At 45.4% G+C, this 26,207-nt stretch overlaps 2 protein-coding genes across 7 annotated transcripts in view; one reads left to right on the top strand and one right to left on the bottom strand.

Moving 5' to 3' along the window:
- The window catches only part of LRRC2 (leucine rich repeat containing 2), a 57,673-nt gene extending 42,371 nt beyond the window's left edge, over window positions 1–15,302 (bottom strand). For 2 of the 6 annotated variants that reach the window (XM_049716309.1, XM_049716307.1), the window contains exons 1-3: window positions 14,633–15,300; window positions 13,084–13,890; window positions 8,650–12,003 (exon numbers count right to left, since the gene is read on the bottom strand). The gene's annotated coding sequence lies outside the window, so the exon portion shown is untranslated. Of the gene's footprint in view, window positions 1–4,077; window positions 7,571–8,649; window positions 12,004–13,083; window positions 13,891–14,632 lie in introns of those variants that run through there. The other 4 variants (XM_049716310.1, XM_033413044.2, XM_049716312.1 and 1 more) reach the window with 4 other exon arrangements.
- On the top strand, window positions 1,109–5,306 carry TDGF1 (teratocarcinoma-derived growth factor 1). Its single transcript, XM_033413038.1, has 5 exons — window positions 1,109–1,295; window positions 3,094–3,228; window positions 3,687–3,801; window positions 3,886–3,995; window positions 5,194–5,306. The coding sequence occupies exons 1-5, from the start codon at window positions 1,109–1,111 to the stop codon at window positions 5,304–5,306; spliced, it is 660 nt and encodes a 219-aa protein (XP_033268929.1).
- Window positions 15,303–26,207: the final 10,905 nt, after the last annotated feature.

The raw sequence follows: 26,207 nt of genomic DNA, 5'->3' as shown, positions 1-26,207 counted from the left end.
GGGTTTGATCCCTGGTCAGGGAACTAAGATCCCACCAGCCTTGTGGTGTGGCAAAAAAAGGAGAAAGCAATAGATTTGGAACAATGCTGAGTTGCTGACAGTCCCTAGTTACAGTCTCATTTCCTCAGTTACAATCCCCACTGCCGGATTTTCTTTCCACGTCTAGGGAAAAGGGGTGAAGACGTCTCTGTAACTTCAAGCTGAGCATGGGCGACGAAGGATTCTTAGAGTGGAAGGATCTGACACGGTGTAAGAAATATTCTTTGGTTCCCTTACGTGCCTGTTGAGATTCCAAAAGAGGCATCTCATTACTAACGTTTTAAGTAACTGTTTTGCAAAGAGCTGGCGTGCCAATTATGATCCCTTGACTAGAAGATAAAATCCCAATTTAAGGATTCCTTCAAGCATTGACCTAATCCCAGAGGGAATCCAAGAAAATAGGTTCATAAACCAATCCCATCCACCCTGAAATAGGGGAGTATGGTGGGCTAAGATCTGTTGGAGCCAGGTTGTGTCACTGTCATCTTGATTGTTTTAAGCACAGTTCATCTTCAACTCCAGGGTCAGTTTTTTCCCATTCTCTTGAGGCCAGTTCTTGGAATTGTGCTAGCCATAGATTCAGTGCTGCTCAAGACAGAGCAGCTCATGTCATGGCTACAGTCTGGTCATCATGCAGTTAGCTTTTTCCCTCTGGTGGCAGTTATAGTATCTGCAACACAGCTCAGGAATGTGCATCAGACACTGTGTCCTTCAGGGAGGAACTGAAGATTCTGTGACTCTATTGTCCTAATCATTAACTGCTTGAGCCTGCTCCTCTGTGACTCAACAGGAGACAAGGGACATGGAGGGGCTTTCTGTACCTGGGAGGGCCCCTCAGGGTCCTGCTTGGTTTCTAGAGGCCATGGGCTAAGTGACATGCCTCTCCAGCAGCAGCGTCTGGGGCTTCAGGGAACCACCAAATAAATGCTTACAGGGTAACAGGGGACACAACTGAATCTGGGGTTAATTCCCGAGTTGTTGGGGGCAGGGCGGAGAAGGGATGGAAGAGGCCACACTGTGGGCGCTGGGAGACTGTTAAAATGCAGTGAAACCCAGTGGCAAGGCCGAAATGGCCTCCCAGGCCGGACTGCCATGTTTCCAGAACATTTTCCTAGAGCAGGCCTGGCACCCCAATGCGCAGGCCACCAAGAAGGCGCAGGCCCTGGACACTCGCACCTCGCTGCCCGTCTCCCCTCGCCCCACACCCCACCCCTGGCGCCGGCTCTGCTTCCTTCCAGTCTCACTTGCAAATTCAGGTGCGCCTGGAATTTACACCCACTCACTCCTGCGAGGGCAGGAACCCCCTCCTGACCCTGAACTTCTGTTTGGACTACCTGCTTCCTCGCCTTTCCCTCCCGCCCGCTGAGACACACCCTTCCCGACCACCTGAGTCTGCCTGGGGCGGAGCACGGGCTCAACACACCTTTCTTGGAAAACCAAAGATGAAAGCAAATTTCGGGAAATAAAACTTTTCAATAAAATATCAAACGCCTTGGGAGACCCATACGTGGTGTTCAGGTTTTCCCGATTACAGCAATACTTTCCACCACTCCTCCAACTTGGAATCACCACCCCGTTAAGAGTAATTGGTTTGCTTTTTTTTTTCTTCTTTCTTTCAAAGAGTAAATCTGATCTTTTTAACTCGGAACTAATGATAGAGACATTAGGGCTAATTAACAACAATTTTACAAGAATGGCCTTTTCCATTCTCTCTTTGTTTGGCTTCACCACCTCTCACCTCCACCCCCCCAGGGTTTCAGCATTGTAATGCGCACGGGCCTCCGCCTCCCCGCCCACCGGAGGGCTGTCCCCGCCACCCAGGGGCTTGTGGCTGAGGAAGGAGAATCTCCCTGAAGGTTTTATTCAAAGCGTTTATTAGGACCGACCTGTCTGAGGAACCCCCCAGTTTCTTCCGGCATCCTGGCTCCTGCTTCTGAGACCTTCTGGGGAGACCATATTTCTCATCTGGGATATTTTTCTCCTTAAATGCCCATTTTCACTTCAAGAAATTAACGTTTTCCTTTGGGTGTTTTGGCAATGGCTGTGAATTAAAGCCAGCCTAATATCTTTTTCTTTCTAAATTGTTAGGAGCCATGGACCAAAGAAAGATGGAGCGCTTTTCTTCCAGGTATGAACCAATCTTGAGTGTGAGCTTTTGATTACTAGTTTCCCAGCTTAGGAAACATGTCCTACGCCTCTCTGTTGTTTGACTTCATCTCGTTCAAACCTTAAAGAGCTGCCAACAGTGCTGCTGTTTTTCCAAAAGACCTGGAACTTAAAGTTGCATCCACCTTTGCTATTGGCTTTTAACATCTTCAAACAGGTCACTGGCTCTGCCTCTGAAATGACTAGTGTTTTCCTACTCTCTTGTTAGAAAAGGTCAATATTACAACGAAATTAAGAATCTGCTTCTGAGAAGGTTAAAGGTATAGGCAGGTTTTCAATATTTGGGAACCGTTAAGAATAATGGGAAATTTTTTTAAACCTTGAACATCTTTTAAATGACTGGTTTAAATGAAATAGTTTGTAAAATGGAATTCATAAATTACATAGAATGTCATCCAGGCATTTAAAATTCCTATATGAAAACTATATGCAGGAGAAAAAAACATGTGAAATAGAAGATAAAAGATTTATACCTACTTAAAATTATGTGCATATGAGGACACAGCCTAAGAAGTAATAACACGTATTGGAAAGAGTTGGAGATTAGGTGGACTTTATTCTCATCATCTTTCTTTGTGTTGTTACGTGAATTAGTCAGCCATTTTAAAAGAAAGGAAAAACAAAAAAAGGAAAGTGGTGCTCTACAATTTCTCCCTAGCAGTCTGTGGTCCTGTGATGAGAAGACCCAGGTGTTAATTCAAAGGGATTTTATTTGCTTTGTTTTGCTAATGGAGGTCTGATTTCCTCTTCCTAGTATGATTTTGATCCTGGCCTTTTCCAGAGCATTTGAACTGGGATTAGTCACTGGTAAGAGACTTTGCTTTTTGATCACTAGCAGTTTTCACGTGGCCTGAAATACAGACGCAAGGAGTTAATTTTGTCATTCAGGATTGGGCCACTGTGAACTTGCCCGTCCATCACAGGGAGACCTGGCCCTCAGAGACGACGGCCTTCAGTCCCGGGAGGAGCCTGCAATTCGTCATCGGCCTTCCCAGTTTGTACCATCCATGGGAATCCAGAACAGTAAGATGTACCTGCCTTAGATCTACAGTGCGGTATTGCTATCCTGGTCCTTCACAGGTTAACTGAGTATCTTTTAGACCCTCTTTCACCTAAGACAGTGGGCACCTGGCTCTGGAGCTGGGCAGATGAATAGTTGGACTGGTTTTGATTCTGGGGGCCAGAGAGGCATTGTGTACTTCACCTCCGCAGAATGCAGTTTCCCTCACCTGATCCCACTTCATGCTGGGGACTCCAGGTACCACCACTGGCTTATGCATGAAAAAAGATTTCTCTGATCAAAAGCACAGGTAGCCAATGGAACACTAAAAAGGAGAGTCTTATTCTGTTAGGTTTACAATGTTTATAGACATCTGTCAACACTTGGGGAGATTAAGTCCTTACCACCATATTAACCTTGGTTAACGGGAACTCAGTTTTTCAATCCTTCCACCCTCTCAGCCACTTTTCTTATATTTCAGGTAAGGAGCTAAACAGAACCTGCTGTCTGAATGGGGGAACCTGCATGCTGGGGTCCTTTTGTGCCTGCCCCCCCTCTTTCTATGGACGGAACTGTGAGCATGACTTGCGCAAAGAGTAAGCCACTGAAACGGGCTGGGGGTGGAGAGGAGAGGGAAGGAGAGGTGGGGATTTAAACTCCGCATGTCCGTTCATCCTCAGGAACTGTGGATCTGTGCCCCATGACACCTGGCTGCCCAGAAAGTGTTCCATGTGTAAATGCTGGCACGGCCAGTTCCGCTGCTTTCCTCAGCCTTTCCTACCTGGTTGTGGTAAGCAAAGGGTTGCCCCTTTTGCCCTCTCAGGTTAGTTAGTTGCCTGTGGACACTTAATTAACAGGGTCTCTCCTCTTACCTCATGGCTTGCTGAAGACTGGCAGCCAGAGCTCTCCCTGTAAAAGCATCAAGGACTCCAGATGGGATGGTCGCCCTGGTGTCCTTGATATTTACTTCCTCAGTATGTGGCCAGTCGTGCTGCCTTTCAGGTGGAGAGTTATTTCAAGTCTATCTGACATTCTACAGTATGTGAAATTCTATAGAGGCAAATAAACAAGAAAAGACTTGGCCTCTTAAACACGAACAGACACTCTCTGGCGTTCCTTTCTTTGGGCAGGGAGACCCAGACAGGCTCCAGGGGGGCAGCTCAGTGCCCACCCCACAGCAGGGTTGGGGGCACCCAACTCCAATTATTGCCCTTAAATTCCACCAGAGGAACTGACCCCACTCTCCTTTCTTAGGAACTTCTTCAGGGATCCTAAAAGGCCCCTCTAGGGCGCCCCCTGGTGATTGGTCTCATAACCCTTTCACCTCATTGATTTTTACTGATTTGAGGAAAACAATGACAAGGGCAGGGACCTAGAAGAGAACAAGAGGAGAGGGTTTGCTCCCTACCCCAACCTGAGCCAGATTTCTAGGGCCACCTTAGTTCAGAGACCTCTCCTACTTCTGACCCTGCATGTGTCAGAAATTGAAAATGTTCAACAAATTGAAAATGAAAACAAATGCTTCCTTGAGTACAACATGGGACCCCAATCCAGGCAGGGATTGTCTTTTCCTTTTGCATTGGGTATCAGGCCCAGGATAGGTGACTGGAAGGTGTGGGTGGAATGGCTGGATAGGTGGGGACCATATTTTCTCCCTGGAACTCGGGACGCAAAATGTGCTGTCTCCTTAGCATCAGAGCCTAACCAAGTTCTGCCACACGCCAGCAAGTATAGGCGTCACCGGCTGGGGTAGGTTACCAGGTGTGAGAGCATGTATCCAGGGAAGATCAAGTTAAGAGTTTGTTGCAATATTTTCTCAGGGGAGTCTAACTGCACATAATCGGTACTGTTGATCCCATAAGCACATTGTACTCATCAAATCTTGGGCCCTAACTGCTTTTGGGTTCATGTAGATGTGCCACGTGTTTGCCAACAGGATAAAGCGCCCAAGGGATTTCCTTTAATGACCAAGTGTCTCTACCTTCCAGATGGCCATGTGACGGATGAGCACCTCACAGCTTCCGGGACTCCAGAATTAGCGCTGTCTGCATGTGCTTTTATGCTGCCTGGCATCTGCCTTGCTATACAAAGTTATTATTAACCCACATTTGTGTGCAGCATTTGCCATGCAGGTTTCATGACCTTTAAAGGCTGTCTCTCCAATGTCCCAACTGAGAGATGATCATTTGTTAGTAGTCTTGAAATGGTGAATAGATTTCCCTATGGTCCCTAACATTTCCTTAAAGTACCAACTACTTTCCTCTTCCCTGCCCTCTCCAAAAAACTACTTAAAAAAAAAAAATGCCATATCTTGTTCCCAAGTCCTGTGTTTCTTGATACATGTAACTCTACCAAGGGCTTATTAATAGTTTCTTTTAAACAATTGAATTCTATCTTCAGATTATTAAAGGTTACTCCCAATGTGGAACTGAGCATAAAGCATTGAATAGAGTTGTGATCAGAATCAATTAAGATAGTATCTTAAGGGTTTCCCTGGTGGCGCAGTGGTTAAGAATCCACCTGCCAATGCAGGCGACACGGGTTCAAGCCCTGGTCCTGGAAGATCCCACGTGCCGCAGAGCAACTAAGCCTGTGCGCCACAACTACTGAGCCCAGGTGCCACAATACTGAAGCCCGCACGCCTAGTACCCGGGCTCCGCAACAAGAGAAGCCACCGCAATGAGAGGCCCGCGCACCGCAACGAAGACCCAACGCAGCCAAAAATAAAATAAAATAAATTAATTTTTTAAAAAGTATCTTGAAAATGAAAGGAAAGGAAGCATTTGTAAGGGGAGCAAAGGAGAAGGGAGGGGGCAGACATCAGCGGTGAAAGACAGGATGCTGGAGTAATGGAAATGTGTGTGTATCCCTGGGAGACTAGGTAGAAAAGTGGGAGCAAATGAGAAATTTGAGAAAATAAAATGCATTACTTGATTGATCAGATGGTACAGAGAAGCAGATTAAAAAGCTAAGTTGAAGGGCAAGTTTCTATCATCAGTAGGAAGTTGTATAAGACGAGGACACCTGTTTTCTCAAGGATTTGGAAAGAGAATAAAGTCCTTGAAAAAAAATTATATCTAAATTCCCTCAATGTATTAAGAGTGCTTAATACATTATGATTTCTCCATACTATGCAATTATTTTAACAGTGGTAAAAGAAAATGTTCACAATATATTTAGTTGTAAGCCAGGTGATAAAACTATACATTGTAAAGCCCATTTTGAAAATATGTATCTGGTCTGCCCAGTAAAAGTGGGAAGTACGTTGACCAATGTGTGAACTGTGGTTATTTCTAGGTGGTGGGATTTTTTCCTCTGCACTTCTCTGTTTTCCACGGTGAGGGCGTATATTTGTTTTCATATGGAACGAGATGACTACAACAGGCTTAAAACTGAGGAATCTGGAAGCGCCAAGAGCTCAGAGTGGTGCCCAGTTTTGTTTCTGGCTTTAGTGTGTGTGTTCTGCTGTGAGGGACAAGATTTGCTTCCGTTATTTATGTACTGCTGGATCCACGGAAAATTCCAAATGAGTGGAATTTTTTTTTCAATGTCCTATGACAGAAGGTGAAAATGGGATAGGCAGGGAAGTAGTGAGGGATACCCCAGAGAGCTCAGAGCGTGAGGGTGGGCCGCCCAGTGGGGAGGGCTGTTCTGTCCACTTACTGGCAGTGGGGCCCAGTTTCCCAGTTTGAACCGGGTTAGTCCCTACACCACAGTGTTGTTAGAATGAAGTGAACAAAATAAAACACTAGCACAAAAAGTTTCTCAACAAATGTCACATTTCTTCTCTTTCTACCTTCCTATTAACCACAAAGTAGTGTAAAACATTTTTTAGCCCAGAAATGGAAAAAAATTTTTAAACAAAAAAAACAGAGTATTGAAAGAAGGCTTCTCATTTGCATGCAACTCCTGTAATCCCTAACCACACCGTGGGCAAGGCTGGACCGTGTTTTCCAAAGTTGGGCATTCACACTCTACTTTATAAGGGCCACATCACCTGTGCTTAATTGTTTTCTTTACATCAACTCATTTGTGTATTGCAGTAAAATATACATAACATAAAACTTATCGTTTCAACCATTTTTAAGTATAAAGTTCAGTGGCATTACGTATATTCACATTGTTGGGCAACCATCACCACCATCCATTTCCACAACTTTTTCATCTTTTCAAACTGAAACTCATTAAACACTAACTCCCCATTCCTCCTCCCCACAACCCCTGGCAAGCACTAGTCTACTTTCTGGGTCCATGAATTTATTCTAGACACTTCACATAAGTAGAGTTGTGTATATCCTTTTGCGACTGGTCTATTTCACTTAGCATACTGTGTTCAGGTTCATCTATGTTGTAGCATGTGTCAGAACTTCATTCCTTTTTTTTTTTTTTTTTTTTTGCGGTACGCAGGCCTCTCACTGTTGTGGCCTCTCCCGTTGCCGAGCACAGGCTCCGGCCGCGCACGCTCAGCGTCCATGGCTCACGGGCCCAGCTGCTCCGCGGCATGTGGGATCTTCCCGGACCGGGGCACGAAGCGGTGTCCCCTGCATCGGCAGGTGGACTCCTAACCACTGTGCCACCAGGGAAGCCCCTCTTACGTGGTTTTGATTTGCATTTCCCTAATGACTGGTGATGTTGAACATCGATCCACTTAAGTGCTTTTTACTCGTCCCAAACAATAGCATTTGTGAAGCCCTGGATAATTTATACCAGTCTTGAAATTAAAAAAAATAATAATAATAACGTTCACCTGTATGCCATCTAAAATCATGAACCAGAGGTACATTTTGGGAAATGGTGTGCAAGGGGATGCAAAAGACTCTAGATTCCACCCTCAAAAGCCTTATAGGGGCTTCCCTCGTGGCACAGTGGTTGGGAGTCCGCCTGCCGAAGCAGGGGACACCGGTTCGTGCCCCGGTTCGGGAAGATCCCACATGCCGCGGAGCGGCTGGGCCCGTGAGCCATGGCCACTGAGCCTGCGCGTCCGGAGCCTGTACTCCGCAACGGGAGAGGCCACAACAGTGAGAGGTCCGCGTGCCGCAAAAAAAAAAAGAAAAAGACAAGGGAGAGATTATCTATTGTAATTCCAAATCACTCCAGTTTGTTTTTGTTTGGAAAAAGAAAAACAAAGCCATGATAAATCATGTAATCAATGTCAATCAGAAAAACTGACATTATTATAGGATTTACCAGACTAGCCCATCAAAATAAAACCCATGTGTATGAAAAGAAAATCAAATCTTGTTTGGTATTGTGAAAAGTAAGATGTTCATTTTCCTATAGTACTTGGATATTTGGATAAAGGGTGTTTCCCCCTCTAAAGTGTGTCCCGGTTGTACAGATGCATCAGTTACAAACAGAAATGTCAACAGTCCCACCAGACAAAAGATGGTTAGATCCCTTGCATAAGACCCTTGCCTTGAAGCTTCGGCTCTCTCTCCACTCACAGTTGCTGAGTCTTGGCTCCATCTCTGTCAGCACAGGCGCAGCCTAGCCAAAGGTCAGTGTCACCCCCACGAGAATCCTCCGTCTCTGGGCAGGGGTAGGAGGAGGGAAGTCCACAAAGGGAGATAAGACTAACTGCTTTGTAACTCCATGAGCCCCTAAAAGCCCCAAGTGAGAAGCATCAGGCGATTGCAACTGGTGATGTGCCCTCCAGCCTGGGAAGTGCATGGAAGCTTATTCTTTTCTCTGCAAGAGTCACTCAGAGGAGCTCTTTGGAGCGAGTTCTGAATTCAGCTGTGCCTCATCTCACTTCTTAGGAGAGGGAATAACAGCTGCCCGGTGTGCGCTGGTCTGCAGGGCAAGCGAGCACACCTAGTGTGCAGAGCTGGAAAGACTGCACCTTCTCCCCATATGGCCATGTTACCAGTCCCCAGCCTCCTTCCAACTTGAAACTGCTAGGTGGGCAGACCTGACTGATGTTCTTTGAGAGGGATGTGGCCCTTCCCTTGGCGTCTGTCAATCACTGGGGCAGGTGCTCTCACTGGGAAGCAAGTTGTTCCAACAGCCCATTGAAAAATGGCCAAAAGGAGGTTCAGAGCCAAAGGTAGCTCGATAGATACACACATACACCCATTCAAGCGTGCTCCTGGAGATCATGTAGCGGCTTGGATCATTTTTTTGAAGGTCCAGTTTCCCCTTTGGACCTGGATGAAATCAAGTGAGCCCTTTCCTGGCACACAGGGAGAAAAGCCTCCTTCTTGGGTGGGGCCTCTGCTGGGAAGAGGAGGAGTGGTGAGAAAGAAGGGCCTTTAAACAGGATGGAGAAGAGCAGGAAACCGCAGACACACCTTTTCAGGCTGCCAAGAGCTGGCCATCCAAACTTTGGTCTTTTTCCCAACACAGTGGGTTTGGACTCTGACAGCCTAGAAGCAAGTCTCAGCCCCGCCCATTGCTAGCAAGTCGCCTTAAAGGCCTGTGCCTCCACGTGCTGTGGGCAGAATGAGGGCCCGGGCAGTCTGTTCATCGTTGTCCCCGTGGTACTTGTGCCAGCATGTAAGCGGTGCTCAAGAAATGTTTTGGAAGGGAGTGGGGGAGGTCCTACCACCATGCTTCCCATTAATCACCTCTTTTCCTATAAGTCTCTTCCAAATATTTCCCCTGGGCTGCCTTGCTGCAGCGTGTGCTGAACACTCCTTGCCAAACCACAGGGCAGTGCTGAGCACGTGGCCTGGTTCTAAAGCAATGGCTTTAGAAAGTAGGCAGATTAAAGGGGGGAAAGTGGCAGGGGGGGGTGGTGGTGGGATGAACTGGGAGATTGGGATTGACATATATACACTAATATGTATAAAATGGATAACTAGTAAGAACCTGCTATATAAAAAATAAATTTAAAAAATTCAAAAAAAAAAGAAAATAGGCAGATTACGTTCTCATTTTAATTGGATTATTAAGAGGGTTGTATCCCTTTCTACTTTCCTTCCTTTTGTTTATTCTTCTGCAGTTGTTTTGGCAAAACATTTGAGTTCAACCCCCACAGAACAGTGCTGGGTAACTTGAGTTCACACCTCAGGGCAACTCATTCAGCTCCCAGCGCCCTTCTGCTCCACTCCTGAGCCAGACACGTGGCGTGGCAGGAGGTGGCCAGGCTCACCCAAGCCTTTCTGTGCCCCGCCTCCACCTTGGGAGATATTTGGATTAAAATCCAATAGCTGATTTCCCTGAATATGTCAGGGGTAGCTCACTCTTTGTTGCTCTTGTCTGAAAACAATGTTTGTACCTGCCCAAGGTGGTGGCCCCAGCAGGTAGAGGGGTTCATCCTTCCCCAAGGTGAGGGCAAAGACCAGGCCCACCTCCTGGCTCCCGGGCTGGAGGCAGGAGGAAGAGCAGCTGCCTGGGACTCCACTCTCTGTCCCAGCTGCCCTCTTCTGACCCACCAGGATAGCAGCCCTGTGTCCCGGCGTCTGAAAGCCCAGGCATTTCCTCCCTGAACTCAGCACCCCAACTGTGGGCTCCCCCACTTTGACGTGAATGGGGGTCCCCTCAATGAGGGCTCACCCTCACCATTTGGGGCCCCACTGAGAGGTTTTCTTTTCAGAGACCCCTGACCTCTCTAAGGTCACCCCTCCCAACACCTTCCATCACAAGGTCTTTCTCATCCTAGTGTTGGTTCATTGTCATCATACTTACTTGTGTGTTGTCTGTGTCACTCCACAAGGACAGGGATTTGAGTTCCATGAGGCTGAGGTCTCCTGTGCTTTGTTCACTGCTGTATCTAGAAAAATGCTTAGCACATAGTAATGTAACCAAGCGGTACATTATGGGGCCTTCCCAGTACAGACCGCCCCCCCATGTCCTCCACCTGCCTCTTGTTTGCAGTAAAACTTTAGGCTCCCAGGCCCTCCCCGAGTTCCAAAGAATAAATTTAATCAGAGAAGTGAGAAAATGCAGAAACAAAGGAAAACAGTCAAGCAAGACAAAATAATAATAGTTTAGCCATTAAACAGTCAGGGAACTTTAGTTCCTTCTCAAGGGCTATATATAGTATTCTGAACCATGTCCTTTGAGCTGTTTTGCAGACACTGAAAATCTCACCAGGGGGAAGAAGTTAACTCTATGCTGACCACCAGCACATAGACCCTAGACCCGTAGGAATCAGAAGGTTGATGATGTTGACTCTCAATTACCTCACCACCAACCAATCAGAAGAATGTCCATGAGCTGACCACACACCCCTCAACCCTCTCCCTCGCCCTATCTTTAAAAACCTTTCCCTGAAAGCCTTGGAGAGTTTGGGTTTTTTAAGCACTAGCTGCCTGGACTCCTTGTTTGGCGCCCTGCGATAAACGCTGCACTTTCCTTCATCACAGTCCAGTGTCAGTAGATTGGCTTTACCGTGCAAGGGCAAGTGGACCCAAGTTTGGTTCAGTAACAGTAGGTGACAAACAAATCTTTAAAAGAGTAAGTGAAGGAGCCCTGTCCTATATTGTTATCTTGGAAGGTTTTGTGTTTGGGGCTCTTACTTCTTTAATCAGGGTTTCAGCTGTTTATTCAGCTACCTTATAAAACAGTGTTAGGCCCCACTAGAGCCCTCAGCCAGCTGAAGGGGCAAGGCAGGTGGCCTAAGGTCATACTCAGAGCCACATGTTACCTTTCCTCCAGCTGCTGTCATGACAACGGTACAGCAGTGACTGAGCATCCACCAAGTCCCCTGGGACCCAGGAGAGGCCTGGACCAGACACAGGTGAGGAGTAAAGAAGTTGGCCAGATCCTGAGCCCGCCTGGCCTCCAGGGCTCGGTACTGCCCGCTGCTTCTGAGCTGAGTGGATCAAGGTAACTGCCAGAGCTGCTGCTGTCACCTGCAGAGGGAAGACAAGATGTGCCCAGCAGGGAAAGTGCCTGGGGTTGCCATCGGTCATCGGTAAACCAGCTGTCCTTGTCTTTATCTTCATTGCACATAAAACCAGTCTTTATTAGGCAAATGCCATGGATAAAATGTGTGGTATCACAAATATATAACCAGGCGTACAGCCAAGGAGGCATTCGGTCACCAAGGGGACAGGCAGTGGTGACTGATCAGGGTTTCGAGTCTGTACTGCCTTGTATGGAAACTTTCTTAACAAAGCAAACCACCTCTAGAAACTCTGAACAGTGATGGGTTCGCTATGGAGAAAACCCAGTGGCTCCGTGACCGTGGGCAGACATTAATTCTCTAGATCTCACTTTCCTTGTGTCTATACTGGAGATGATACCAATATCCACGATCGAAGGATTATTGTGAGGATGACGTGAGAGCAAGAGCAGGCAGGGGCCCCACTAGACTGAGTCCTGCACCCAGTAAGGACACAATGCCTCATTCAGAGTCAGGACTCAGGACAGCGCAGGGCAGGGACTTCATGCCCAGCAATGACCAGGATCCACCTCCAATGCAAGAAACATGGGGGTGGGAGGAAGTGACTCAAAACCAAAAACCAGTTCACGACCCCTCTGTCCCTCCCTGGCCATGAGGCCCCAGGGCACATCACATCACTTCTCAATTTCTTACCAGTGAGTTGAGACCAGCTGACACACGGGCTCCAAAATCTCTGACTTTTTGCATTTCTCAAAGTGTTTGGAACTAAGTGCAAGATGGTTTCTGACTTGTCACTCAAGAGCCCAAAGCTAACGCCAAGTGACCCCAAGTGACCTTCACAGACCCCTTTCTGCCTTCTCCCCAAGTTCCTGAACCTGACAAGCTTTCTCACTGCTTCCCAAGGCTTTTTCTTTTCTTTCTGTTTCCTTCCTGACTTCTCTGGCTGCTCACTTTTCCTACTTGATGTGCTTTTCCCAAACTCTCATGTTAGCACCTTCATGGCCCCAACTCCTCTCATTGGAGTTTTCCATCCACATTACACGTTTCCCCCCTCTTTTTCAGAGTGAGATCGAGATGCTGTTCTTACCCTCGAGATTCTGTTTCAGCTCTTTGACTGCTCCTCACTTGAAGCGCCTGGTGTTTGAACCACATTCTAGGAGTCTCTGGTTCATGCCGACTCCTTTAAGATGTGCCGTAAAATATGAACTAGAAGGGGATCAGCTGGCGAGTGGGTTTTGCGGTTTCCTTTTCCTTCTGTGGTCTGTAGTTCTCCCAGTCAGTTTCCTGTAGGTTTGCTGAACATGGCCTGGCAAACTGGGACCTCTGCCGGAGGACCAGAAGGAGCACCCTGGGGGTGAGGACCAGGGGCTGCTGTCCTAGCAGTGAGGTCCTGGAGCAAGTCAGTCCAGCCCCGCAGGTCCCTCCAGGTCCCCCAGGGTCACCAAGGCCCCTCTGGGCAGCAGATAGTTTGTCTCCTGTCAGGAAGAGACAGGGTCTGACCAGCTTGGACTTTGCCCCACACCTAGAGGAGAGGCAAGCCCACCCCCCATGGCTTCTGGTCAACTGCCTTCACCTGGAAGCTTAGAGAATGAAGCCCAGATCCACTCCCTTCCCTGTGCATCTCAGGAGAACATGATGCTCAGACAGCCTTCGAGGTAGCGGTGTTACCCAAAAAAAAGTGCAGAGAGGACAAGGAAGGCAGGACAAACATGTGTGTCACCATCTTCCCAGAATCCAGGGCTGCTGTCTGTATTCTTCAGGGCAAACTGACCACCCACCTACCTTACCACCCTGGTGTCTTGCCCAGACTGCACGGTGAGACTGCTCTCTTCATTCTCTGGGGCAGGTGAGGCCCAGGTACCTGAGGAAGTCCTGGTTTGCTCCTCCTCTAGGCCTTGCAATGTGATGGGAGATAAAGACAAATTATTTAAGTTCCTAACACCCTCTCTCCCCAGATATTTTAAGGTAGAACTTCATAGACTAACTAATAAGAGTGTTCTTCATTTATTTATTCTTAGGGTCAGGGCTTTCTTCATGTGCCTGCTGCATTTTTCCTACTTCCCTTCTTTCTTAAAATTACAAAAAAACTTGTGCCTGCCCAACACTATTTGCAGTGCATGGTTGTACGCGAGGCAGGACGTGTAAGGCAGAGTGGGGAGGCTTCCACAAGCTGCATGGACTCTACTCCTAGTGGATTTGGGTTTGCAGAGTGCTTTCACCACTTCCCCTGCCGTGTTGCTGCAGCAAATCCCGAGGAAGGGACCGTGGAAACAGGACAGGTGGTGCTCCTACCACAGGTGAGCCTGACCCTCTGTTTGTTCACACACCACAGGGGCCTCTGCAGCTCTGCGAATCCACAGTTCCCAGAGCTGGTTTGAACCCCTGCCCAGGCTTCATATGCCCAGTCCTGAGCCCACCCAACAAGTCACCAAACTGTGGCCCCTGATGGCTGGTGTGGGATCTACAATGGGTTGGCCCCCTGCCCCCATCTCAGCATAGAGGGTGCTGGGTGTGTTCAGGGAGAGACCCAGAGGCACTGGGATTCTGTGAAGCTGAGTGCAGCGAGGGTAAGGTGCATGGGCTTAAACACCCCCTCCCTAACCTGGGGCTCTCCTGACACATTTAACCATCCTTACCCTGCACACAGGACAGAGGCTCCCAGAATTTTTATCTTTTGTGGGGTGCTTGGTTGGTTTCCAGCTCTTCACAGTCTCTGCAAAGATCATCCTTATGCCTGTATATTTGTACACTCGTGTAATTGCTTTAGTGGAATTGTAAAAGTTGGACACGAACTACGAAATTATCCTTAAAAATATTCTTTTGCTTATAAAAAATAAGGCCTATTTGCTTATAAAAATAATAAGGCCTTCTTATAAGTCTGTGGTGAAAATAAGTTCCTAGAGCCTTTGTTAGGACAACCTGGAGGGATTGCCCCCAATTTACATGGGCTACACTTTGAATTTATCCCCCCCCAAAAGAATTGCACATGTACGTATAAAATTCTAGGAATAACCTAAATGCTTATAAATAAGGGAACGATTAAACAGGTATTGTGTAGCCATAACAACGTATATGATACATCTTAACATGTACTGGTTAAAAAGAGAGCATGAATCTATATGTATAGACTTGGAAAGAACTTAAGGGTAAAACATGCGTGTATAACATTGCACTTATATTTAAAAAGCCACACGTCTTATTTCTACATATATTTGTACATATACCTAGAAAAAGGATCAGGAGACACGTCAAATTCAGGAGTGGTTGTACCTGAAAAGGAAAGCGGGATTGAGTTGGGGCAAAAGGATGTGGTGGTGAAGGGGGGCATTCATGTCTAATTCTAGGTATCTCTGTGTTCTTTCAACATTTTATACCAACACAACAAAACAAAAAACAAACAAAAAAAGCATGCATATATTACTTATTAAAAAAATAAAGCAACTCATTAACCCTAATAAATTGATGTAATAGTATGTTTTTAAGCTTACTTTTCCACCAAATGACTCTGAAAGTGCCTGTTTTCCCACATCATCTCAACATTGGGCATCAGCCCTTTTAACCTTCAGCAAATACTTTAGCCTAATATTACATTATTACTGTCATTAGCATTGTTTGAAATGAGGCTGAACCGTCTTTTTGTGTGTTTATTGGCTACCCGTATTTCTCCTTCATGTCCTTTGCCTAATTTTGTATTAGATTATCTCTTAAGGATTTACATTAACCTTCTGTCTGTGTATATGTAGCCTCCAGGCCTGTGCTGCTTTTCTATTGGCTTTTTATCCCCACAATGTAGTGTAATAGAACAAATACTACTCGTTGGGGCAATTCATTTAACCCCTCTGGTTCTTAATGTTCTCATAATTGCTTCTAATACTCATCCATCTATTGTGGGCTTACTCTGCCAGGAACTTTGCTAGAAAACTTGTACACATATGATCCCATTTGATGCTTTCAACGATAGTGTTGGGTAACTATTTCACAGAAAAAGAAACTGAAACTCAGAGAGGGTGACTAACCTGCCCAAGACCACACAGCTGGTAGGTGAAGATAGACTCCAACACTGATTCCACGTTCTAGGTCCTTAAATCCCATACTACATTATAACTCTTCATCCCCAGCCCCATTCTCATCCCAAACATGTGGGCTTGGATCAAAGTAAATCTACTGTTACTGATTTTCTTTAAGCTAAAAACATTTAGTAGGGGGGAAAAAAACCACGCTCACTATATGCAAAGCATTGTCCTAGGTGCCTGGGGCAAACACATCAGGACACACAGGACATAGCCCCCACAGACCATGGTGCCTGTAGCCTGGGGTGTGAAGAGACAACTACACAAAGGGAAAAAGCACAGAGCAGGTGGTGCTGAGTATGGAGCAACTGGAAATAGTCAGGTTCACCATTCAAATCTGAAACAATAGTATTATTGCTCTGTGGGGTATAAAGCCCCATTTTATGCAGCAGGTCACATCTCATCACTACAGTGAGAAGACCATTGACAGGAAATCCTGGAGAGCACAGGGTCCTGACTGTGGGTGGAGAGAGGTCCTCAGGTCCAACTGCTGGCATCACCACTGTGCAGAGGCAGCCCTGGCTGGGTGCTGGCTCACGGATCACCAGCTGCACTCCTGACAGAGGGCATCAGCACGCCGCTCCCCGCACACATGTTCTCACTCACCCACATCCTGGGCGGGGATCGGAGGAGGAGTTCCATCACACTGTTACCAGCCCGACCCCCTTTCCATGAAGCCAGCCTAGGGGCTGGCCAGAGAGCTGCTGCTCTGCGGGCCGCCTCCCTTTCCCGAGCTGTACCCTTGAAACAGTAAGGACGTGCTTGGCCAGAGGTGCCTGGACTCAGCAGCCTAATTTTTAGTGTCTGGAAAGACCTCAGAAAGTCCTTTCCCAAAATAATCTTCCCCATGCCACTGCCAGAAAATCTTCCCCTACTCTCATTTTTCTTTAGAGGACGACAGGGAAGACTGGCGGAAATGCTGGTGTAATCCAGGCAGCTCACTCACTGGCACCCCCTACCTGCCAAGTAAGAACAGCTTCTCCAAAGGTAATGGAATACGGATCAGATTCATAAAGGGGTGGAAAAGGTCAGGCCAAGAGAAACACAAGCCCAGGCCCTGTCACTTTCACAACTCTTACCTTCTGCAAGGCATGTTTCTAAATGAGGTTCTTAAAGGTAAACCTCCAGGAGGACAGATAAATGCATCACAAAGCGGGCCCGTGGTCCTGACCACATGAAGGCATTTGAAGCCTCAGAGGGAAGCTTCTGTCAGCATTTGCCGTGGATGACTCTTAGAGAAATTCCAGTTCCCGGCTCTGTATCAGTTGGGGTCTGCTGTGGGCAAGGGTCTTGGAAAATCACTGACCTATGGGTCAGTGATTGTCAAGTCCTGTTCTGCTTCTGCCCAGGCTGTCTGGCACTCAGGGGCCGGCTCACAAACATTATCCTCCTTCACCAGAGGAGCAGCATCATTTAGGTCCCTTCCCAAGCTCATCTTATGCCTTTTGTCATCTTTGCCGCACTTCTTATCACTTCTCCTCACCCTTGTTGATAGCTCATTAGACAATGTGATTGAAAGCATTTTGTGAATTAAAAAATGTCCTACAAAACCAGTATTAAATGCTTAGCTATGCAGGATCACAATCATGACTCAGGGCTCCTGACCGCTCCACTAAGTCAAGTGGAGCCTGGAAGTAAGGAATCAGGCCTGAGAAAGGAATTGCTGAGAGAAGATAGGGGGAGATGAAAGATGTTCAGCTGCTTCCTATTTAACAACCCATGGGTCCTGGTGAAGGAGCACAGGTTTAAGGTTAAAGCCACCCAGAGATGGCAGAGTCAGGGACAGAGCCCTGCAGTAGACTCCTAACACAACCTCCAGACTTCTCTTGGATTTGGCCCAGCCATACAGAGACCTCTTTGCTTATGGTGACCATATTTCACAAAACGAAAAAAGACAGACCGTAATTTTTAAGTAGCATCATCCTCAAGGGATAATAGGCTGGAATATTTGCAGTCAGGCCTTTCCTCAAGATGCTGTGTGGGAAAGTCATCATACCTTTGTAATCTTGGCCATGTGCACCCCTTTTAACTGTCTGTGCTTGGTGGTATGGTCTTTGGGCCGTACACTCATCAGAGTTTCTTGTTTCCCACTCAATGCTTGGCCATCTCCTAACAGAGATTGCACAGCTAATGAAGTTGAGCTGTCAGGAATCACTTGGAGTAAACTGGATTCCAGACCCCACAGTGTTAGACTCCAAGTCCTCACTTTCTGTTGATCAAACCCCAACAATCCCACTCTATTTGGACATTTATTTGGTCATCTGTTGTTTTTAACTGACCACATTGGATATAGTCATTTTCTATTTAAGTATCAAAGATTTAACTTTGAATCCCCTACCCTCCTCCCTGTGAAGATGACCAGGGATGTTGACATGTCTTAGTCAAGTATGGCTCAAATGACACAATGTTAATCGTGTTTTATAAGGCTAGTTACTATTTATATTCTGTGTGCCTACTATATGGGCCAATTTCAACCAGATACAAACATACCAGCTTTAAGAGCACCTGCAGGCTTTGAGGTCAGGCTGACATAGGTTTGAGCCTCAGCTCTGCCACTTACAGCTGTGGGATCATGGTCATGTTGTTCAGTCTTCCCCAGAATCAGTTTTCATGTCTATAAAACAGGGACAAGAACCTCATGTGAGGACAGTCAGTGAAGAACCACAATATAACATCAAATGCTTCACAATATAACGTACATAAACATTAGTTTCATCTTCCCCTACCCTCTCTCATAGAAAATTAGTCTCCTCTACTTAAATTCAAACATTCTATCTTCTTACTAATTTTACATTCCTTCCAAATAGGAAACAACGGGATAACTAATATGTCATGTGTAAAGCATTGTGAGCTTTTGCAGGGAATGGAACTCACTCCATGGAGTATTAGGAAGAGAGACCATCATTACGTTAACAGGAAAGTTCGGGGCTACCAGCCCTGGGAAGGCCTTTCCTGGTCCAGTCAGCTTAGCCCAGAAAAGCAGCCAAATAAGGGCTAGGAACACCATGCAACCCACACAAATACTCCCAGTGTTGCAAAACCCAGGCTAGTAAGAGCTTGGGATCAGCTAAAGCAACGTGTTGGCTCCCCAGTTTCTGCCTTATTGATCTTGAACTTGCCTGTAAAAGGCCTAACATTGTTGAGGGGCAGTACTTGCAGCTCAGCGTTGAACGAAAGCACCTTCCTCTAACGAGGGGCTTCTTAGAGCCCCATCGCAAAGGACAGAGATGGCCCTTCCTGGGGGCTCTGCCACTTCTTCAGTCAGGGCTGCAAGTGTGTTTCCTGCCAGCCCTCTTCTGACCAATGACTCATAACTTCTTTGCTTCCACTCAGCCTCCAAGCTTAGTAAAGCAGCCCCCTTCCTTATAAACGGGATGTCTCACAAAGTCTCATTTGTGAACCTGATGGCTGGACCAGGTCCCCACTTGCTTGGAGCTGAATGACTCTTGATGGTTAGGGTTCCTGGTGTGCAGGCTGGTCTCTCTAACTGGGTTTCCCTTGGACTGTTTGGGGGGAGGGCTTTTTAAGCTGGGTTGTTATCTCCTGCAGGAGAGGCATGTTTTCATGCTATTTATTTCACTCTCTCCCTGCCCATCCTCACCACATCTAATAACACAGTTCTCAGAGCCAAGAGTACATGCTGCGCTGAATGAAAACATCTCAAGATTCATTTGGGCCCTGGCAACCCCTGGAATTCTCCTTCACCATTTTGGGACAACCCATATCAAAAACTGAATCAGCACAAATCCCTTGTTTCCAAGAAAGGAGAAAGACTGTGTACGATGACAACAGCAACAATAGCGGAAGCAAAAACATCTCCATCTATCAGGGTCTCCTCTGGGACAAGAGCTATGTGAGGAGCAAAGCAGCTGCATTTTCAAAATGCTCTGCCTGGTGGCAGTCTTCTCCTAGGACTGTGGCCCCTGCTTCTCTCCTGTCCTCCAAGGACTGCTTCGGCCGCACGGCTCTTGCAGCTGCCCTACTAGGTCAGGCCAAGTTCAAGGAGGGAGTTGTTCAAACCCTCAACTCAGAAAATGTCCCATTTCCACTGTATTGGGCTGTCTTAGGAATAAATGTAACTAGAAACCAACCAAGCAGCATCAGGCTCTGCAGCGTCCCCACAACTCGCTTCAGAAAGCCTGAAACCTGGGTGCTGAGAGGGCTCGGAAGCTGTGACTCTTCCACTGCAAGCACACCCAGCACCCAGGTCTTGGTGTATCAACACCTTCCTCCGGAAAAGTAGCCAGGTCTGCAAAGAGAAACGGCTGATTCCAGGGCAGGGGCAGGAGAGGTACAAGATGAGCCAAAAAGTAAGGAGGTCCTCAAAGAAGGATGGGGACATGTCAAAAGACACAGAAGCCAGCTTGAAGAGGCTCCCCCTGGCCAATTCTGCAACCATCTGGGCATCAAACTTTTAAATGGTACTATGGATTATAATCCATTGAATAAAATAATAATCTATGAATCCATACTGACAATATATAGACAGACCAATAGACTGAGAGATAGTTGAGAAGAGCAAACTCTACTGTAGAATGCCAACTAATACATGTAGAAGTAAAGATGGTATTAGAAAATTACAGTTGCAACCATTATAACAAAAAATGTTTCAGGCAGGAGTCATCAGTGGGTGCTAAACGTGGAGGCTGAAAGTTTGATGAGCAACAGTATATTTACAGTCTCCTACTTGTTCCCCACAAAATACTTATTAATTAAGGGAGAAATAATAACTTTACAGTGGATAAAACTGGCAGACACTACGTTAATCAATGATCAACAGAGACACCACCAACATAGAAACAAATGGCTATCTGTGCGTCCTGCTAGGGTGCCCTGAGCAGGAAACATCACTCCACTGATACTTATGCCAAAAACCCATAATCTGATTCTAACGATGACAGGAGAGCAAACAAAACCAAGTTGAGGGATATTCTGCAAAATACAGACCTATAGAATTAAATACTGTCAGTGTGACGAAAGACCCAAATAAATAAATTAATTAAAAGATTGAGGAAGTGTTCCAGATTAATGCAGATGTGACAAGTGAATGCAGTATACACACGATCTGGGATTGGATTCCAAACTGCTATCAGTTGCATTGAGAAAATCTGAAAACCATTTGTATGTAAGATAATAATTTTAAAATTTCTTCATTTTGACCATTATATGGTGGTTATGTAAGTGAACATCCTTGTTCTTAGGAAATACACACTGAAGTATGAAGTACTTAAGAGTAAAGGGGCATGATGTCTGCGACTCACTTTTAAACAGTTCAGAAAGGAGATGATGTATGTATGTATGGATGGATGGATAGAGATGATAGGTATATACAGAGAGACAGATGTAGGAAATGCTACAGCAAATGTGGCAAAATGAACATTTGGTTAATCTTGGTGATGATATGGAATTCTCTGTACTATTCTTACAAAGTTTCTGTTAAGTGTGAAATTATTTTAAAACAAAAAGTTTTAAAAAAAAACAAAGCAAAACATGACAAGTGAAAAGGAAGATACTAAAAAAATATATGCAGGACGGGAATATAAAGTGGTACAGCCACTCCAGAAAGTAATCTGGCACTTTTCTAAAAACCTAAACATGTACTTACCATGTGACCCAGCAATTGAACTCTCGGGTATTTATTCCAGAGAAAGAAAACTTCTGTTCATAAAAAGCCTGTACACAGATGTTCATAGAAGCTTTGTGTATAATAGCCCCAAACTGGAAAGCACCAAAACACCCTTCAATAGGTAAAAAATCGAAGAAGCTGATGCAGTCACATCATGGAGTACTACTCAGCAAAGGAACAAACTACTGATACACACAACAGTTTAAATGGATCTCCAGGAAATCAGGCTGAGTGCAGAAAGTCAATGTCAAAAATTTACACACTGCATGATTTCCATTTATATAGCATTATCGAAATGACAAAATTGTAGAGATGAAGAATAAATTAGTGGTTGCCAGAGGTTGTGGGTGGAGGGAAGGAAGGAAGTGGCTGTGAGTATAAAAGGACAACACAAGGGATCCTTACGGTGGAACAAGTCTGTATCTTGACTGCGATGGTGGACACATAATATGCACATATGATAAAACTGCACAGAGCTACACACACACGCACACACACACACAAGTGCGTGTGAAATGGGTGAAACTTTGAAGAAGCTGTGTGGGTGGTACCAATGACAGTTTCCTGGTTTTGCTATTGTACTATAGTCATGAAAGGTGCTAACTCTGGGGGAAACTGGGTGAAGGATGTGCAGTACCACCCCGTACATTTCTTTGCAACTCTCTGTGAATCTATAATTATTCCAAAATAAAAAGTTCAAACCAAGAAAACAGCAAGCCCCGGACAGAGCTTGTATGGGCTGCCCTGCTGACACTGCCATGACCTCAGCTCCCAAGAGATGTCCCCTGGGGAGTCTGGCCTGAGTGGTGTCCTTTCTTCTCACTTTATCTGGCAGCCCCACAGCTTTGCATGAAGTCTCAACCCCCTTCACTATGTAACTTATTGCTGGGGAACAGATGATGGAAGCACAGGGCAGAGACCTAGAGAAATCTGGGTATGACCTTTAACAATACTGGAGCTCACATTGGATTAAGGGCTTTGAAGTCAGGCTGCTTGGGTTCAAACCCCCATCTGTCTCTTACTATCCATAAGGCCTCAGATAAGATGCTTACCCTTTTGGGCCACAGTTTTCTTATCTATGAAGTGGGAGTGATGATAGTCCCTGATCATAGGTATATGATGTATATCATACTGTGTTTGTACCTATAAATCTTAGAACAGTACCAGACACCTAGAAAGAGTTAATAAATGCTAGTTGTTATTTATAATACAAATAAAAACAATTGTTTACCATTATTATATCTCTCTACAGGTTTAATCATTCCTATTTTACAGTGAAGAAGCTGGGACTTAGCAAAACTAATTAGCTGGTGTGGATCGGCTAGTGACAGAGCTGAGATCCAGATCCAGAGCCTCCAAGTGCATGTCCTGTCCAATACGTCTGTGTGAGTCAGTGTGTGCGGAAGCCTTACCAGAAAGAGGAGGAGGGGGAAAATTCAGAAAGCAGAGAAAAGGAGAAAGAATAGACTATATTCTAGGAAGAAAGATGGGAAAGAACATCTCAACTGACTCAGACTATAAAGGAAATTTACGTTCCCACTATTTTGAGTTCCTAACGTAGGGAGCCTCTAGGGTTGGTGGATTCAGTGGCTCAGCAACGTCATGGATCGTATGGGTCTACCTTTCGACTCTGTGTTGTCAATTCAAAATTCAGTCAAATTAGGAAAATCGTAAGTGTTTGTCCTTTGGAGTAAACAAATTATAGAGGCTGTGAAATTCCATGCCAGGGCATTAAGTAGGTTTTCAGATCACTTGTGAGCACAGAGGAAATAGCAACACTTCAGAAGCTTAGTTTGGTAAGTTTTTTCTTAAAGTACTTGCTAATGGCTTCACTAAAATGTGAAGAAGCTCATGTAACCAAAAAGGTTTTCCCAGCATATAACATGTCTGTAAAAAAAAGAACAGCAACAAACCTTTCAAGTTAATCTTTCACCTATTAAATATTGTTCCACCGTGGATTTCTTTTAAAGAGGAAAAGGGTACTAAAAACTTACAGTAGAAATATTTTACTAGCTTTTTTATCCTATCCTCTCTGTTTGCATATAACATGTATCAAGAGAAAAACACTAAAAGCAAAATGGGTATTTTTACTTTACATATAATCCAGTGATATCAGCGTTGCTCTTGCTATCATTTTGAATAGGTGGTGCTTTGAGGGGTTGCTTCCAAATCTACCTCCCTCTTTCCCCAATGAGAAAACCTCCACTGTACCATCTGGTTCTGCTGCTCCATTAGGCATTCATATTCGGAGAGAAAAGACTTACTAGAATACCTCTGCAGATTCAACATCAGCGATTCCACTTGCTTCACTGCCCTCAGATTTTGCAGTGGAGGTTTGAGCTTTGACACTGAAACTCATGTAACTAAGTTATAAGCATGCTTACTAATAGCCTAGCAGGGTTTGATGATGACCTGACTGTTCTCAGACAGGGAGCATCCCAGATGTTTAACCCAAGAACACAACAAGCTCCTTGAAATGGCTTGAAGGCCCCTTTCAACTGAGAAGCCCTTCTCGGTTTAATGCCTTTGCTGGAAGATGGTCAGGGGTGTCCAGTTCTTGCTCCTGCTGGGGGACAACTAAGCAAACTGTGAAAAGTCATCACCAAGCTCCCCGAGTGGATTAGCAGCTCCAAAGGGCAACACACATCTCTAAGTCGTCCTGTAAAGTGACCCCAAAGTGTGACTTGTCACACCATCCTGGGCTCGTTTACCCTCTGAAGGGCACAGGGCCGCTTTGCCTGATGCACAGCAGGTTTAAGCTCACGGATAATCCAGAGCATGTTCTGAACAATAACTGGTTCCAGCCAAGTCATGGTCCCTGCAGGGCCTGCCAGGGCAGAAGCTCGCCTGCCCTTGGGTGGGTAGGGGGAACAGGCAATGGGAACTATTTTTCACCAGGAAGCACGTCACCATGTCCCTGGAATGAGACCTCTGTGATTCTGCTAATTTGGTGCCTGTAACCTTGAAAGGCTGAGGCATTTCTGAAACACCTCCACTGGGCATATAAAGGGTTGAGGCCCTGAGGTTTCAGGACAGGCCGTGGACTTTGCAAACGCTAGAGCTGCAATACTCACCCTCCTTGACACTGTATCAAGACAGCAGCAGACCCATCTCAAAGGTAAAGGATTTTGAACTTGAGTGTGCCTGGGATGGAAGTTCATCTTGTATTTCTTGGGGGAAGCAAATGGATAGACTCCTTGTAACCCTGTCTTTTTCAGCCACTGGGGTTCATCTTTCCCTCTGAACGCTCACTTTGCATCTGCTTGGGAATGACTTAGAAATCTTAATGGGGCTTTTCCATATCTAATTTATATATTTAAGTGATACATTCAAAACAAGCTAAACTCTGTGAGAGCGCCAGGAATCAGTGCCAGTGTTCATTTAACACGGCACTGATAAGATGAAATCTTGTAAATGAAAACAGTGCATATGGAGGGAGAGATGCTAAAACCCTCAGAGGAACCAACATCCTCAAGGAATGTTCAGATAGAGACTCTCAACCATAGTGGGCTCCTCAGAAGACTGATGCTTAAGAGGATGTGCTAAATTCTGGTCTTTGTAATTCTGAAGCAGAGCTTCTTAAACTTTCCTATGTACATGAATCATCTAGGGATCAGGTTAAAATGCAAATTTTGATTCAGATTTTGGTCTTGATAAACTCTGCATTCATAACAACTCCTAGGTGATGCCAGCGCTGCTGGTCCATGTGACAATTGAGAAGCAGGGTTCAGTGGTGTTTCAGGGATGGTAAATAATCTTTAGACTTTGCAATCACTGAATCTTATCAAAGAGCAAAAAGTAAAAAATAGTTCTGTTCTGTTTTTAAATTTTGATTTTTACATTAACATAGAGCAAAATGACTCTTCTGTGTGTTCTCAGTTCTAAGAATTTACCACACATTCAGCTCTGTGTAACCACCATCACAGTCGGGATACAGAACAATTACATCACCCCCTCCCCACCACACACCAGTTTCCTCATGCTATGGCTTTGCAGTTATACTCTCCCCCTACCTCTAACCCCAGGCAATTATTATAGCCTTGTCTTTTTGAGAATGTCATATAAATGGAATCATAGAGGGTATATAGTCTACTGAGATTGGCTTCTTCCACTCAGCATGAATGCCTTTGAGGTTCATCTAAGTTATTGAAAGTAGCAACAGTTTGTTCCTTTTTATTACTGAACAGTATTCCATTCTATGGATGTTCAACAGTTATTCACACATTCAATGACTATTGGTTGTCTCCACATTTTGGCAATGACAGATAGAACTGTGTGTGGGTGTACAGGTTTTTGCTAGAACGTTAAGTTTGCATTTCTCTAAGCTAAATAACTAGCAACGGGATTGCTGGGTCATATGGTGAGAATATGTTTAACTTTATAAGTTATAACGTATGAAAGTTCCAATTGCTCCATACCTCTCCTCTCTAGCACTTGATATTGTCAATATATAAATTTTTATTTTGGCCATTCTTATAAGGATGTAGCAGTATCTCTGCACTTTTCATTTAATTT

This window comes from Orcinus orca, chromosome 10 (assembly GCF_937001465.1).
Source record: "Orcinus orca chromosome 10, mOrcOrc1.1, whole genome shotgun sequence".
NCBI classification, from domain to species: Eukaryota; Metazoa; Chordata; class Mammalia; order Artiodactyla; family Delphinidae; genus Orcinus; species Orcinus orca.
The sequence above is the reverse complement of the archived record's forward strand: the minus strand, read 5'-3'. Positions and strand labels throughout refer to the sequence as shown.